General features: G+C 40.5%; 1 protein-coding gene and 1 non-coding gene across 5 annotated transcripts in view; one reads left to right on the forward strand and one right to left on the reverse strand.

Moving 5' to 3' along the window:
* The window catches only part of CTNNA3 (catenin alpha 3), a 438,358-nt gene extending 431,101 nt beyond the window's left edge, over positions 1-7,257 (reverse strand). For 2 of the 4 annotated variants that reach the window (XR_004241502.1, XM_032115985.1), the window contains exon 1: positions 160-279. Coding sequence is in view for 2 of the 4 variants with exons in the window: in XM_032115985.1 (XP_031971876.1) it covers positions 160-184 (25 nt within the window). In the remaining 2 variants the exon portion in view is untranslated. Of the gene's footprint in view, positions 1-159; positions 280-4,813; positions 4,916-6,976 lie in introns of those variants that run through there. The other 2 variants (XM_032115986.1, XM_032115987.1) reach the window with 2 other exon arrangements.
* Positions 7,258-13,499: 6,242 nt separating this feature from the next.
* Positions 13,500-13,581, forward strand: TRNAS-UGA. The gene has a single exon. It is a non-coding gene; the product is annotated as a tRNA-Ser (tRNA).
* The last annotated feature ends 4,341 nt before the right edge of the window (positions 13,582-17,922 follow it).

Below are 17,922 nucleotides of genomic sequence, written 5' to 3' on the forward strand. Positions count from 1 at the left end.
ACCTGCAGCTTCTAAACTATCTATAAGTACACTGTATACAGACATAAACTAATAAGTGTCAGAAAGCAGAGCCAAAGACATTCTGCATAAATTAGAAAACCTTTACTTTAGAATCCATTTCCTGCTAGATTGTTAGAAAGCCAACAGTGTATCACTCACCTATCCTAGAAAATATATGGTCCATATTCAGCACTAAAGCAATTGTCTATGTAATTTTCTTGTGTTAGGAACTTCAGTGCAACTGCTTTGGCTCACTGTTGGGCTTCTGAGGCATCTGCAAGGGACTGCCTGACAAGCTCTCCAGTGTATTTCAGGATGACTGACAGGACACAGTGGCTGCTGGAGGGGCGGCAGGGGGATGGGCATCCTTAAAGCTATATAGTAGAGCATAAGCATGTCCAAAAAATTTAGAGTTTAAAATGTTTTGAACAATTAGATGACATGAAGCATGAAATTACTTATACTTCTAGTGATTATTCTTGGAATTTTCAGCTCAGCAACTGTTTTGCCATGCATTCTGATTGTATGCCAGCTTCAGTCTGGAGGCAATGACTCACACTCAGACTCCTGAACTGGACAGCAAAGGGATTCATAAGGCTCTCATCCAGGAACTTGGCACCAAATTTGTTTTCTCTGTTGTTTTTTTCTATTGTATGGTACTCTACAATGACATAAAATATACTACCCTAGCAATTTCAGAAAATGCAAAGGCCTATTGCCTTCTAAAAAATGATGTTAAAAAAAGTAGTCAGGATTTGTATTTTTTACCACGATACACATGGACAGGGCACCTGAGGATTTCCAAGATATGAACCATTGCTGAGAACATGTAATAGAGTTTTTTTATTATTTGTTCTTAATTTCAGTATTTCCTATACAGCTTCACTAATTGGTACCAACATCACTCTGGCAATAAAATTTGTTAGCCTTTTTGCTACAGAGCCAATACAGCGAGTGCAAATCAGACTTCATAGAAACCACAAAAACAACTACTGCATTTTTCTTTAATCCTCTAGCTGACACATGAAATAAGATATTCAGGATGCTAAAATGTTCTAGCTTAGGCAAAGTCCATGCTGTTGTACTGCAAACAGAGGATCTCCTGTACTTTGTAGGCCAGAGCATGCTCTGGAATGGAGCAACATCTCCGACATCTGGGAAGGATCTGGCCCATTTAACACCAGGGAAAACCTATAACACACCTGCTAAATTATTTACATTTCCAGACAAAGTCAGGCTACTCTCTAACCATCTCAGATTTCATCACTTCTTACCACTAGCAACAAGAAACATGTCCATTAATGCACAGACTTCACAAAGGACAGCTGGAGAAGGTGGCAAGATTCAGACCCATTAATTTAATAACATTTATTTACTGAAAGCTGCTTTATTTAAACAGGCTTTGCATTTAGGTGTAGGCTTGCAATGAAGTAACTGGAAGATTTTTTTAATCTCAGCTCTAAAAATTAAAACCAAAAAACCACAGCAATTCTTTTTACATTTCCTTTCAGTTCTGTCTGTGTTTACTTCCTCCCTAGAGCACTTTTTCAATCCACATCTGAAGAGCAGTTAAAATTCTCAAGAACTGAAGATTTCCACTAAGTTCTTCAACATAGTTCTCAGCTTAAACAATGTCACACATCATACCATACAATCAATCTACCAAGGAAAAGAAAACAGCCTAAGCCTAGTTCTTTATGGATATTGGAGAACCCCCATGGCAAGCAATGGTTCATGACTGACCTAGTGGCATGAAAAGGTTTAACTAAGGTTTATGAAAAAAACCTTTTGAGGTGGGGTAAAGCATTACACCTCAACGAACTTGTCTCATGAAAACTTTCTTATATCTAGTGAGATAAAAAACTGAGATTTTTCCTAGGTTTGTAACATTCAGAACAAGCTCTCTTCTCCTTGTTTAGTAATCATGTTTACTTTTCCTACCATGTTTTCTATCAAAGCACTGTTTCAAGCAGAGGTTGTATTCTGGTATCACATAAGGAAACAGAATCACAGAGGAAAAATGATTTACTCAAGATCACAGAGAATGCCAGTGGCAGAGTACTGGAATAAAACTGTAATAGACACTGAAGCACCTTACTCACACTTTCTTTAACTGAGGCCAAAAAGCAGGCTGAGGAGAGTAAAACATTTTCAGAAACTATTTACACTATATATCTCCAGAACACAATCTTTTCTTCCATACTCCTATGTCAAGGGTTCGCTGATACTAGTATTGCTTATTCCTAGGAAGGTCAGAAATCTCCCTTAAACATCCTATCAGAATCCTTCCTTTGGTGAATGCACACAATTCCAGCCAGCTGCGACACCAACAAATTCCAGGAGATGTTCCAGCAGAAGTGTGAATCCTACAGGCTGAGCAGCTCCACAGCTTTTGGCTTTGTACTGGCATGCTGGACTGTTTCTCAACCAACAGCTATCCAAAAAATGTATGACTGTCCTGAGCCTACAGCCACTGCAAGAAAAAACTTCCACAGTGAAGTAGAACATGGAAACTTGTGACCCTGACAGTATTTCACTACATTACCAGTAAACTAAATAATTTCACTCATCAGTGGAGTTCTATTAGATATATACCATTATGGGTGACAGCAGCATTAAAATAATACTGCTTAGGCTAGAAATACTTTAAGAATGTTATGTTTGTAACATTTCTTCCATGTACATTTTTGCAGGTACTGGAGTTTCTGGTCTCAATACTAGAGTTCTAATATTTAAGGAAATTTAAAGGCATTTACTTTAAAAAAAACAAACAAAAAAAAAAACCCACACAAAAGAAAGTGGAGTGACATTAGATGGCAGCATTTCACTAAAAAAAAAAAATCTATTAATACTTTTTGGACCGATTTTAAATTTTTGAAAAAGAAACCAAAATCCTTTCACATGAGTCTCAGTGCTATTTTCACTGCATGCAGTTTGAGCCCAGAACAACAACTCCTGTCTATTTAAGTGGCACACAGTTCTTACATGGATGGCTATCTGAGCTCCTAACGATAGGTTAAGAAGGTCTGGCTCCAAGCCTTCCCTTTTGTTATCACATTTAAAGTGTTCCTATCTCTGTTCAGAACCAGAGACTCTGTTCAAACAAAGTTTGAGTTGACCTTCCACTAAAAATAGGGTATTGTTCAACTCATTAAAATAACAGACAACAAAAATTCCACTATGTGCTACTGAAAGGGCTTAAATTTTACTTACGTTAAATGCAATTCTCCATTTCCCCTTTTTGTTCCTTGCTGACAGTTATCTATTACAACATTACACTCTGGTTTTTGCTTAAAAAATGTCTGTCTCAGCTGCAGTGAGGTAAAAAACGGGGTTCTTTCTTCTCTTTGCAGAGCTGCTACTGATTTTGCCAACAGATTTGGTTGTTTCATACCCATGCACTACCCCTGGATGCTTCACCATCATGTACCATTTTATGTAACTGTTTTCAAATTGATATAAAGGTTTGCATTATTTGTTTTGTCCAGTGATCTGAATAGTGTTTTAGGATTCTGGAATAGTATTCTTCTTCCCCACTGCTTACAGACATGCCCAAAACAACCCCAAAATTAAGGGTAGCAAATGTGACTGATACTTTTATATATAGATATAAATAAAATGTGTTGACTCTGAGATATGCATGAAAATAAAAGTGATTCTTAGAAACTGCCTCACTTTGGATGCTAGCAAGCAGCTTCCTAGCACATACAAAAGCACAATCTAATGAAAAGGGACAGAAAACAGTATTTAAGCAAAGCCACAATCCCACCATGCCATGCCTGCAAACATAGAGAGACCTCAACATGGAGATTAATTCCTCCAGTGGGCTTCCCAGTGCTGCACAGCACCCTATTTATTAACTCATGCAACCAGTTTCAAATCACACCATGGCTCAGCAAAAAAACCCCTAGACAGCTGATAGAGCACTTCTGGTCAAAGAGCTTCAGAAATAAAGCCTAAGGACATTCCAGCCCGTTCTAACCTCCGCTTACATTCCAACTCAAAGCAATCTGGCTGAAGAGCAACCATAAGGAAAAAAACCAAAACCAACCAAACTTTGTTCCAAGGTGAATTAATTTCCCAACATTAATCAATGGATTTGAACTAGGCAAAAAGAGTAAGAATTCATTATCGTTTTTTCCTGCATGCCTGTCACGAGGCCTAATTCTTTGCTGTTGGGTACCTTTGGGGCTTCACTAGGTCTGAACATGGCTCCTGCCTTTGATTTTACTTAATAGAAAAGTGTGCCACAAGGGTTTTGAAATATGCAGAATGCTACACTGAATATAACAGCCCTCCTTTAGCCCTCTATTATAATAAATCTTTTATCTTTAGAAAATTTTTCAAATGGTGTAATATTGTGCAGTAAGTCATTATTTTCACACCGAGGTGTGATAAACATACATTTACACAAAACTTCCTTCAGTTAGGTGCAACATCCAGCAAAGTACTAGGAGGTAAACTAAACTTTCTAAAATAATAGCATCCATGCAACATTTTACTCTTCCTCTTCCAATATTCCAAAATGGCTTCTCATATTTGGAAAATATGCAAACACACTGCACAACTTCGGCTACAGGCTTAAAGTGATAAGACCATGATGATTTAAAATATTCAGAATTTTTTTTTTAATATTCAGATATTTTAAATCATGTTTAAAAGTTCATTTTTCAGAAAGCTGGCTAAGAAACCCAGCCTTTTAACTTTTCTTAAACTTTTGAAGTGATTATTTTTTTAAGCAGCTATAGTTCCATTTATAGCTTCATGTACTTCCACTAAGAGGAAAATTGCCTAGATTCTTCTTCAATCTTACCTTTTGAATCACGACTCTAACTAAACGAGCTCCTAGAAACAGCTCTGTGAAGAACTCCTCTTGATGCAGCTGGACTCCACGGGCACCAACAGCAAGGCTGCAAACGGCTGCCTGTCAGTCCCAGTTTGTAAGAAACAAAATGGGAGGGCAGCACTCAACTGGAACTCCTCCCAAAGTGGCAATGCCTGACTTCACTGACAACTTGCTACTGAAAACACCACTTGAGAGACACCCAAGCCCATTCCCAGCCTTGCAAACTAGGTTTGACACAGGGCTTTTAGAACCTAGATCAGGCACCAGGGAAGCCAGTGGCAAAGTCTCCTTAAAAATCAGTGAGGTTTAGGCTGAACATCAGAAGGGAAAGGGGAAGAAGGAAAGCAAAGGCCATTACTGTAAATCCCCACTCAAATATAAATGCAGTGTACATCTCCTCCATTTGCCTTCACAAAACACTCAAAACACACTTCCGGACTGATAATCCCACATTTGTAAGATTTTCCACCAACGCAGCCATTTAAAAAATGGATATGAGTGAAGTTTGGCTAATCTGCTAACATAGAAACTAGAGTATCCTGAAGTGCAGTTTACAATACACGTAGAACAAGAAAACCGTCCTAAAACTCCCAAAAGGCAGAGGCTGCTCAATATTTGCATCTATTCTGCTAAAGACTGAAGGTCTTAAATCATTCAGTCTGAAAATTTGAACGAGGTCCACGTGTCAGGCTGAATTTTCATTTTGGAAAATTTCAACCAAAGCAGTTCGGCTATTTTTAGTTGATTTACAGGGTTAAAAGGGCACAGACAGCCTAAAGGTTGAGGTAACCTAACACCACCTAACAGCACTGTGGAGACTCAACAAGGAATAAGGGAAAAACCCCCAAACCTAAGGAAGGAGCACATACTGTGACTACACAGAAGAGAGAAGAAAAATGTCTTGGACATACATAACAGACAGTACTGAAACAGTTGCAAGGAACGGGGAAGAAAAAAAAAAATCAATCACATTTAAGCCCTGTCATGCAATGGCCAACTGATTTCAATAGTGTCTTCTGCACTTAAAGATGTATAGAAGGAATGCAGCAAAAAGGATTATGGATGCAAAAGCATCAAATATTATTCATATAAACTAAGCAGACTTTCCTAGGTTATACAGTGATTTATTATGGGGAAATGTACTTGGTATTGCCATATTAAGCTTACAATTTTATTCATAATTCATTCCTCTCAGGTTTATATTTGAAACTTTAACCCTGAAAAAAAGTCCTTTTCTCACCTGCCACTCATTAATTTAGAAGACATTAACAACAACAGATAAGAAAGCTGCTGGAGTAAAATTAAATTTTCTGAGTACTATATTAAAAACTATATCACACAATGCAAGTATGAATCTCACCATCTGCAGTTAGTACTTCTCAGCATTTCTTAGCTCTCTCATTTACTTCATGAATGTTATTTGAAAAAAACCAAAATGCAATTCACTTCACTGCAAAGTTCAATATAGACAAGTGGAGTTATGTAAATGATCCCTATTACACTTTTTAAATAATTAGATCTCTGTAACTGCATCAGTGTTTTACCTATTAAGCAAATTACTCCTCTTTTTGTCCCATCATTTTATCAAATGAAGATTCAGCTGCTTAAGGTAAGCACCTAGTACCATTTTACATACTGTAGAATCCACCATAAAAGCCTCTTGGACATCCCAGGTCTCCCACAGCCTTCAACCACATATGCAAGGGCTGGACGTGAGGATGCTTTAAAAGGCCAAAAGGGCCTAAAATGGTGCCAGACACCTATGTTCAGGCACCTCTCACAACTGGAGAGACAACTCTTTCCAATTCCTGGTGCTTATTAAGAGGAATTACTTCAAAAGCTGGGTTACCTTCAGGGCAGCAGTCAAAATTGGCAGGGTTTGAACAAGGCTCTTGCCATCCCAGACCAGTAAAAATAAGCACCTTCTTACAAAAGACCTTGAAAGCATTTTCAAGTGTTGCTGAGGCAGCTACTAGCAAGGCTGAGAGGAGAGTTCGTACTAACATGCCAGAAATGGGGCAGCAGGAGCAACTACATTCATTTCCCTGGCAAGATGAAAGAAAGCAGAAGGCACTACACTAGAAGAGACCTCCCAAAACCCCTGTACAAAATTTGGTTTTGCCTACTTACATGCTCGTACCATTCATGCCACAGAAGTCAGTTTGAAATGCTGAAAGCTCTGAGCAAAAGACAGCCAGGTCCAGGATACACCAGAGTATCCAGAAACGCCTCTCTGAGCCGCATTCTCTCCTCAGCGATGGGGGGACACTGATACGCCTTTTTGCCCCGAGATCCTCCTCAGTTTCTACACTAAAGGGGCCGCCTGCCTCATCAACCTGCTGAAGACACATGCACTTGCTTTCCAACACGCCCTGTTCCCACTTCCCTTCGCTCCTTCTCCTCCCCACAGGACACAGGTGCTTTTCCCTCATTCCTTGGGGCGGGCTCGGCAGCACACCCAGACCACGGCCTGACCTGAGGGGGAAAGCGCGCGACCCTGAGAGGCGGGCTTGACCTGAGCGGAGGCGTCTGACCTGTGGGGACCCGGGCGTAACCCTGACTTTAGGGGAGGGGTCCTGACCTGAGGGGACGCGAAGGGAGGGGTCTGACCTTAGGAGAGGGGCCGGACGGGTCCGACCTGTGGGGACCCGAGGAGGACCGGACACGACGGGAGGGGTCGCATGTGAGGAGGGGCCAGCCCCTGCCCCGCGCTGAGGGGACCGGCCCGCTGCTCTCCCTTCGCCCCGTGACAGGTAGTTCAGGGAGGGAACCTGAGCACTAAGCCTATTTGTTGGGGTTGATTTAAAATCATTTTATGTCAGTGTTCACGTATCCTCCCTTCTGACACACCCTATTTTTTGGTTAGTAGGTTGTTCCAGTCCTCCATTATTCCCTCTCCAGTTGGTTCACCAGACAAGGTTCTGCTTTCTTATGTTCTGCTGTAAGACTGGGTAGGATTTTGCAGCTGTAAATGGGAGCTAGACCCATTCAGACACTGCATTTCTGGCAACCACGTTGAAAACTGAAACAGATAAGGTACCCATAAAAACAAAGCAAATTTTAAATCAAACAAAGTATCCGTATCTGCATGGGATGAAGATAATCCCAGTCTTGGCCAGTGATCATCCAGGTAAGGAACCTGGCTGGTTCACATTTCTGCGTCTCATGTACCTTGGGATTTCATTCCCACAGGAGGCAAATCAAAAATTCATAACTAGTGAGTGGCTAAATCTAGCTCCAGAATGGCATCAGGGCACGGACAGACTGTCTGAGACCAGTCATGGGACCTTACACTCAGCCCTGTGCCCACCAGTATAGATGTCATCGTATTTTCTTAAATTAATTAGATTAAAATAAGCCAAAGAAAATTTTATCATCAGATTCTTTAACAAAATTTCACTCTCCTGCAATAACTTTTGATATTAGCTGTCACTTGAAACAGTTCAGAAATAAATCTATTTTTTTTACAGAGAGCACATTCCAGTATTTTGACTCTCCATTTGCCTTCAGCTATTATCTGTAAGTAAATCCAGTAATTAGTAATTTCTTTCTATTTTCAGTTGTTTACAAATTTATTTATTTCTAATGGAAACATTAAGTTAATATATTTCACATTTGTACCTTATTATTTAATCAAGCTTGTCAAAACTATATTGAATCCATAAGACATGGTTTTATACAAACAATAAATAATGTTATTTAAAGGTATGACTCTTGAAAAACAGCCTGCTTACCAGGCACTAATAACCCACTCCTACTGAGAAACCATGCAGTATGAAATTAGCCATTTGGGAGCTTAAATTGCAAAATGTTATATCACTGAAAGTGTCAGAAATGAAACAGCAGTGCCTGAAGTTCATAAACTTGTGCTTAGCTCTTCTTGGGATTTACACAAATCTCAAGACCTCCACTGCTCCATTCCAAAACTATCTTCTGGAATTTTCACCAGGAATATTTTTCTTGAGTAGGAAGTATAGGCTGTTAAGGTGAGAATAATCAAAGACTAAAAAGGATTATTTATGAAGATCCCAAGGTTCTCAGACAATTCAACAAAAGCACACTATCACTGTTTCTCCATGTGCAGCCCATCAGTGACAGAAATCAGCGCCAACATACACCTATAAAAAAATCAAACTTTCAACCATGAGTCCTAATACTGTACACCACAGATTTCTGCACAAATACAATGCTAACAGAAGGTGTGTAATTAGTACATCTTTAATATTGTAAAATAACATATCTGTAGTAGCTCGATTCAAAAAAAGGGGACATTGAACTGAGAGACCCATGGTAAATTGCCTCTGAAGGATAATTAAAGTTGGTTTTATTCTATTTGTTACCGAGTTTTAGCTTTCCTTCATTCAAGGTCTTGCAATTCAAAATGTACAAAGTATTTAATTTTCAAGAATTGGGAAGGTTTATTGCTGTGATCTATCTCTGAGGCATAATAGCAACTAAAGTGGTCATTTACCCAGGATAGTTGCAACCAGCCAATACTACAAACAGATTTAAAGTTTACACACAGATGTGACTAAGCCAACCACTAACCAACAGAGATTTTCTGATGAAGGGTATTTTTCATAATTGACCACTATCTGATTTAGTTTCTAAAGCTTCTGCTAGTTGCAGGTACTAACACAAGGCGCACCTGCTGACTCTGCCTAATATCATAATTCCTCTCTGTAGTGACAGTGTGAAAATATAACCTGTAAAACTCAGCAAAATCACAGTTTTTAATCACAACTATTTAAAACAGACTGCATATATTATTTTTATGGGGGGGAAAAAACCCAACAAAGTGGAAAATATGATTAAATGAAAAATAAATTAAACAAAAAATCATGTATTTTAAGATTTGAAGCATACAAAAGGTGAGTAAATCAGGGTCTCCATATCCACGCAGATCTCTGTGCTCAGAACAGGGACAAAAGTCAAGCAATACAGAATGGGAGTCAGAAGCACATTTTACTTTCACACAGGTGCTAAGAATGTTACTCTTTATGATGTTGCTGATGCATTATGAAAGCCAAGTCTCATTAATAAACCTATCATGAGGGTATTTTTGGCCCAGAGGAGCATTTTCGTAAGATATTCAGCATCACTGGATTTTGAAAGCATATTTTAACTTCTGTTTTCATAAAAATGTAGGAAATGTGTGGGTAAACCAGTTGCAAATAGGAACATGCTTTTTGTTTAAAGCCCAGTAAATTTGGTAAAAATGTATTAAGGAAAAAGGTTCCAATCCAGTAGCACACGTGTGCCTAAATTTGCTAAGATTATTTATTAAAAATAAGAATGCAACAAAACATTTGGCTGCACTGACACCTACAACATTCAGTGATATAATTTGATAATCTTGTAGCACTGAGCCTGTAATTTCATTAAAATTTAAGTAGAACTAATAGCATTTTTCCAAAAACGATCTATTACTGAACATATGAGAGGATTAGAGGCAAAAGCAGATTCTACAGTATGTTCACTTTAAGAGCCACGTTTTCAATAGTAAAATGAAAGCTTCAGGATAAAATTGTATGCCTCTTTTTGCATATGCATAGCTGTTTAGACACCTTAATTAATATTTAGCTGCATAAGCAGGATTAGCAAACAGGCCATGTTTATTCACACACTTGTGTTGACAGATGTCATGCTGCTTTCATTTAAAATGTTGCTTTAAATAAGTTGATTAAGCATCTGCAAGCAGAGCCAGACAGATGCACAGGAAGCTGCAGCTGTTTGCCTTCAATGAACACATCAGTACAAAACATCAGCACTTTCCCAACATTACCTTGCCAGCAGCTTCAAATCCTTGAGCAGAAAGGACCAGCAGTAGAACAACACTTTGGTTTACCTAACTAGCAGAAAATTTTATTGTTCTTCTAGATAATGTTCATAAAAAATACCATGGGACACCAATTAATTTCATGGAAGGTGCCCAGTAGCTATTATATCACAACAAATGTTGTCATCATCGACAAGCAAACAAGGGAAAGTTTGACATGTCCTAACTAAATGAATGAAGCCACTTTTGATTCTCTACCTGAAACTTGTTCCCAAATCCATTCTTAGGTATTCACGGAATGGGAAATTCTAGCCATACAGAATTTTCTATAGTAAATTCTTGTTTTCATTGTCTGTATGCTTTCAGCTTTATTAAATGATCTACCAAGCTAATAGAGAAAGAGGAGGAATACAGAAGAAATGTACTTCAGTATGCAGTATTAGTTTTCCTACTGTTAATTATTAGTTTTTTCAGGGAGAAAATATGAAATTCTGTAGTTTTAGTGGTGCAAGCATTATCTGTTGTAATACACAGTTTATGTTGGAGCCATTATTTCATTCACATTCTTCAAGGGAGATGTAAAATTTGCTCTTGAATATTCTAAGTTATGCATAGGCACAAAGTTGCTGTTCTACCAACATGGCTGTAAATATTTGTTAGCTTAGGCAGGATCAAATCTATTTTTTCTGTTGCAGGCATCATAGATTGCTAACAGGAATAAACGCTGAAACTATTGAATTTGTAAAAGTGATAGAGATGGATTAAATAAAAGGCCACAGAGCAAATGGTGGAGAAGGGATGGAACAAGCATTACAAAATTGACACTGCACTTAAGGTCAACAAAGACAAGAAACCTGAAGGACTGAAGTGCTTGGGGCTCAGTCCTGTATTTCTAAAGATTTCCTTGTGCATTTTTGCTAGTGGTCAGTTAATCTGTCCATGTGCTATTGAAGATTCTTCAGTATCTGTCCTCTTTACCTGAAGAAATTAAAAACATGTAAAAATGTAGACAATTCTATCCTAGCACCTTTAACAGTCCTAGACCAGACTGACCTCTGTTACCTATTCCAGTGTCAAGATCTTGCTAGTTTTAAGTGATTAAGAAATAAAACTTTTAAGATTCCTTTGGGAGATAAATTTACTTTCAAAATACACTTTTTCCAGTAGCACTCTGCATTCTGTCCCTAATCTCTTTTGTCACTGCTCCTCTGCGAGGATTGATACATCAAAGAGCTGCTCTTTCTGCACCTGGTCCCCGCACACTCATTCTGCTCTGCACTTGCAGCTTGCGCTGAGAACACTGGAGGTCACTCCAGCATTGCTCAATCAACGACTTCCTCCAAAGAGACAGACACCGAGTTTCTCTCTCAGTGTTCAATTGAATGGAGTTGGTTAAATATAACACTGTGTGCCTGTCAAACAACTCTCGGCCACCTCGGGATTTATGTTTTACTGAAATTGCACATTTTATCTCGAGTCCTACATGAACACAAAGCAATTATTGTTTAAAGAAAAAAAAAGTTTTTCCTTAGTTCTGCTAGGAAATAGGAAACTATTTCAGAGCTGTAAGGCTCTGAAATTCAGAACATCGAAGTTAGACATTGCAAACTGTGAGACAAAAGGAGCACAGTCTATTTCAAGGCTTCAGTGGTTCAGGATGTTGCATGTGTGGTTTGACTGTTCACTGCAACCTGGCAGAAGCCCATGGGCCTGGAATGGTTGGGCTCTAGGCTTTCACCTTCCAACAAGATCTGGTGGAGAAAATGGAACTGGAGTGCTCCCTCAAGCTCCAGATCCCAACCCTCAGCGGTTTCACAGGTGGATTGGTTATTCCTGTGTAGGCATCAGCCATTCAGAGGTTTCCAGGTGGATAATACACAAATGACCCCTCCGTCTGTGTCACGACACAAAACTCTGTGTAAGTATCCGGTGCTCCAAAGGACACGGCACCAGAACCCAGAGAAGCCAGGCCAGACCCGTGTCTCTTCACCAACAAACACGATCTGACAGTCTTCCTTTCTTTAAGAATTTCCCATCAGCCATAACGTGGTGCACTGAAAGCACTCTGAAAAGTATAGCAACACCTGGTGCTTTCCAATGTCCGTCTGTCCTCTACATTCCCCGGGTCAGGTTCCAGAGGAAAGTCCTAACAGACGACTTTCATAAGCCTATTTTAAGACCATTACTAATCCAGCAATATTTTTGGTGCTGAGGCAAGTTAAACAATTATTAAGAATGCTTCTTGATCATACCCAAAAAAAAAAAAAAAAAATGGAGGGAGGGAAGCAGAGTCATCAATATCACTCCAGCTACTTAAAACAAAAAAATAAAACAAAAGCTCTGACTATAGGAATGAAAAATCAGGTTAAATTATTATTTTTACCCATTGCAGCACAGGTAGAAAGTCAGGTGAAATTTAATTTCCACTGTACTACTGCTGGCACAATTAACTGCTGCTAAGGTTAAAAAAAAATTATCTACAGCGAATTTAAATACATATAAAAGTCATATGATAGAGACATTTTGTAATAACTGAAAGAAAGAGTAAAACCAGGAAAAATACTAACGCACTGGAGAAGCTAATGCAACACCTAATGGTTACTGTCTCCTGTAGTAGCTCCTGGCTGCCTCCTCCCTGTCAGACTCAGCTGTACAGGTTTAATTCGCAGGAGCAGACACGGCCTCTGTGCTTCAGGCCGAAAATCGCTCAAGCGTGCATTGTCCTTTACTCCTCCTGCACCAGCGCCGCCGGGGCGCGGCCGCCATTGCTGCGGGGGGCAGGGGCGGCGCCCATTGGCTACGCGGGGCCGGGGCGGGGCTTGCGGCAGCCGGAACGCGCTATAAGGCTGTAGCCCGGGGTGGGGACATGTGTCAGCAGCGATGGCCGAGTGGTTAAGGCGTTGGACTTGAAATCCAATGGGGTCTCCCCGCGCAGGTTCGAACCCTGCTCGCTGCGGCCCGGAGGGCTTACACTTTTCTCTTTTCTTGGCCCTATCGTATTCCTTGTCGTGTGTAAGTTTTACTACTCGCGTCTCCTCTTTTGGCTACAGCCCTCCGCAGCAACAAGAGCGATTATGTGGGATGGCACCAAATGGGGCAGGTTGGAAAGGATACAGTGGATCACCTGCTTGTGCAGGGTGACCCCAGAGCCCATGGCACAGGATCACATCCAGATGGCTCTGGAATATCCCCCGTGAGGGAGACTCTACAGCCTCTCGGGGGGGGGCTGTTCCAGTGCTCGGTGACTGCACAGGAAAGAAGCTCTTCCTCACGTTCAGGTGGAAATTTCTGTGCATCAGTTTCTGGCCATTGCCTCTTCTCCCATTGCTGTGCACCAGGGAGCAGAGTCTGGCTCCACCCTCTTGACACCCTCCCTTAGATATTTATACACATTAAAGAGGTCCCCTCTCAGCCATCTCTTCTTGACACTGAACAGGCCCAGCTCCCTCAGCCTTTTCTCATGAGAGATGCTCCAGTCCCTTCATCATCCTTGTTGCCCTATGCTATTTATCCTATTGCAACTCATCAGGCCATGCCTACCTGCCCCTCCCCCTACCCTGGCCAGAAAGAACAGTAGTATCAAAGCAGCAAAAGGTCCCAGAGCAAGTTTCTGGCATTGCACCTACAGCCAGTGATAAGAGCCCTCGATGGAGGTGAGAGAAGAGCACCAGGGATTCCGTGTTCTTTCAACAGCTCACCTTCCAGGCCTGTAGATGGGACAGGCAGTATCCAACTGCAAAGCTCAGGATTCATCCAATGGCTTACACACAGTGTCCTGCTTTGCCTAAAGGACTATTGTTCTGCCTCATCCTACAGCTGATACAAAATAAACTAAACGCTGTCAGCAGCAGGCTTCTTCATAAGGAATGGACTTGCTCCATCAAACCTTCTCTTTCCCGAAGGAAGCTGCTCTGATTTCTCCTGGACCTCAGTGAGGGGGGCTCTTGATCATCTTTTCCTGCCTTTTATGATCTTCTTTTCACATGCATGATGCACACACTCACAATATGGTGATGAGGGAGGAAAAAACCCACCAAAGTTATTATCCCACTACTAACAAGGAAAAACAAAATAAGGCAGCATTCCCTCCCAGTCATCTGTGATTAGCTTAAACTGAGCTCTCAGCACTCAGATGTGTCAAACTCCTCCTATGTGTGGCCCCAGCATTAGCAAAGGGCTGACAAATTTGCAAAGTCAAGAAAGAAAAAGCTGTAACTATGAAAAAAGCTTTACCTTCCACAGAGGGTCAGATAGGCCAGAGCAGAAACAACCACCTTTCACTCCTCTCTCTTAAAGAGAAAAACTCAACACAAACACACATGCAAACCCATTTCTTCTAGCATATTTTGCTAGTGCAACTTAATTTAATCAAGAAACAGATGCAAGGAAAGAAGAGGAAACACTGAATTATCTCTGCTGAGAACAAAATTTAAAAAAAGGGAACAAACAAATAATTGTTTAAGCTGGCAGCAAAATGAACATTTCAAAGTACTTCCTAGCAAGGCTTCCAGGGATTCCAGGTTTGGGTGTTTGTTTCTGTTAGGGCACATGCAAGAGCTTTGGCAGTGGCAAGCCAAGGGTGGACATGGAAATCCTGGGGAAGGCTCAGATCCCTTGAAAGCAAGGACCTTGAGCAGCAGAAGGCACCCAAGGCAACCAGACCCAACCAGCTGCAACAGTCTCTTAGTTCTCTAGCCATTCCTGCTCATTCTCCTGCCCACCCCCACCAATGGATATCAGTCACACAAACTCTGTGAGGAAGAAGAGGAGCTCACAGTCCTCTAGCCAGCAAAAATCTGAGGCCTGAGGAAATTCTCAGCTAGTGAATGAGCAGCTCTGACAATCTTAACAAAGTAAATGTAGTTTGTGCAAGGACTGATGCCCAGAAGTCAAACTGCATCTCCCTAAAAAAGCTGTCTGTCCTTGGTGCCAAGAGAAGCACTTTCGACAAAGCAGCAAGCAAATCATTTTGTTGAAAATGTTGAGAACCACAACACATGTCAAGACTGGAAATTTTTTGAACTCTGGCAGCAAACTTCACTTTCTAGAAGTAACCCCTCTCCCTTACTGCTCCACCAGAAGGACAGAGAAAGAGCAAACGACTGTGAAGATGGAATGGAGGAAAGAAAATTCATTTTCTCCAGCATCCATCAGGTGTGACAGGTTAGGATATCCATCAGAGACCTAAAGTGTGTAAGAGTTCCCAGTTTATACTGTGCACCACTGTAATGACTCAGACACAAGCCCTTCAAAGCTGGGACAAACAGAGCACATGCAGAGTCTAATCTTCGTTAACAAGGGAGGGAGATGAGATTAAGACAGCAAAGGTGAAAGCACAAACACACCCAGTGCCTGCCATCACCGGTGGGGCTTGGCAACTCTCCCAAAGCCGGGTGAGGGTGTGCACTGGGTTGCAATAAAAATATCCAGCATAAACTAACTGATAAGCATCTGCCCATCTGACAGCGACAGAGCCCAACAACCTACTGAGTTCCTTTATCTTTTGCTGTGTAATTTCATCAGCTTTACAACAGCCTCACTGCTTACACTTTCATATCCTGAAATGAGAGATGAGCCTGCTGGGAAGGTAAGATAGCAATGTTCATGCTCAGGAAATTAAAGATATTGTGTATCTCTTTTAATAATCAGGATATTTGCTTCTATTATAGAACATATAAAATGCCTTTTTAAAAAATCTCATTCAAAGAGGAAAACAAACAATCAAGAAATGACCTTACCTATCATTTAACATTACTCAGCCTGACATTTTAAGTCATACACTGTCTGTATTCATCATCCAAACTTTAACTCTTACACTGTCACTTGGCAAATGTTGGCAAAGCAACATGGCAAAGACCGGCAAAACAAGAAGGTTGAGAATGTTCTAGTTCTTGACAATCTTATATATTCTGCACTTGCACAAGTGTAACAGCAGTAAATAAATATAATACTATAGATATAATATATAAAATATATCTAAATATATATTTTTAATATATAAAAAAATATATAAAACTATATAATAGTTTTGTATAATTCAAGAATCTCACCAAGCTGTTCAGTTTCACTGTAAATAACTGGCTAAATAGTTGCTTAAATTTTGTTTGAAATAGTTCCAAAGCCCTAGAAACACAGCATTAAACAATATGCCCTATACTCTGTATTTTATCATCATTATCACCATACACCTGTACCCCATCCACTATCTCATACTTTCCAGAGGAAAACTCTTCAGCCCTGACGAGTCCAGTAATGGCCAGGTTTTATCAACACTTTTAACTGGAATCCAGAGGATCTGAGCTCACCTCACAACTCCATTTATTTTCATACCAAATCATCCAACGCTATAACAAAGCACGTAAATCAGAGCCCTCAGGTACCCAAAACATTCAGGACCCTTTACTGACCACCTAAGCAACTCACAAGGGGAAGCTAAAGAAAATGGGAGCTTACCACGTCTTGTAGAGAACTGCCCTCCTTAAACCTGAGACTTGCAGGCCCTAATCTAATAAATAGTGTCTGGGTTTTTTGCTGTTGTTCCCCACCCCCACAGACAACCCTTTGCAGCTGTTTTCACTTTGCAAAGAGAGTTAAAAATCTCTGTGGGCCGCTGAAAACCACATACACCATACCCTATTGCCTTAATCACACCTTCACAGAGCCTGAGAGCCACCTCACAACCCCTGCCCCAGTTCAAATTCCAGCATGTGAAGTACGTTATGTGCTCACCAGTGCAGGGCCCAAAGCACTACATTATTGCTGATGAAATATCAGGTGGGACATTTACTGGATCTTTTCATGCTACTAGCAAAAAACTTCTAAAAATACTATATATTTAAAGAAACAGATAAGCAGTTTATGCTTGGGGTGTGGACCCTGAATGATCTAACACTGACTAACTTGTCAGGTGCTTGTTCCTTTACTTTCTAACATGAGGGAGAACTGGGCTTATTCCAGCTAGTTGTCATTACTGGCCAACAAGTCAGGTCCCACCTGATTTTGGGGAATAAAAAGCAAAACAGGCTACACAGGCTCCTCTTGTTTTCCAATACATCTGGGTTTGCTCTGCTAGGAATAGGTTAATTCAACTCAAGAAATACAGAAAACCAGACCATTTCAAGTTTAACATATACAGAAGTACAAAAAAGTCTGTATTGGTGGTATTGGTGTACTGGAGCACCAGTTACAACCTGCCTTCCTCAGGAGGGCAAATACAAATTCCAGGACTGATCTCGAGCAGCTTGTTGCAAAACACAAGTTTTGCCATGAGCTTTCACTGGGCTAAGAGCCTTCCAAA

The sequence above is a fragment of the Corvus moneduloides genome, chromosome 8 (genome assembly GCF_009650955.1).
Source record: "Corvus moneduloides isolate bCorMon1 chromosome 8, bCorMon1.pri, whole genome shotgun sequence".
NCBI lineage: Eukaryota > Metazoa > Chordata > Aves > Passeriformes > Corvidae > Corvus > Corvus moneduloides.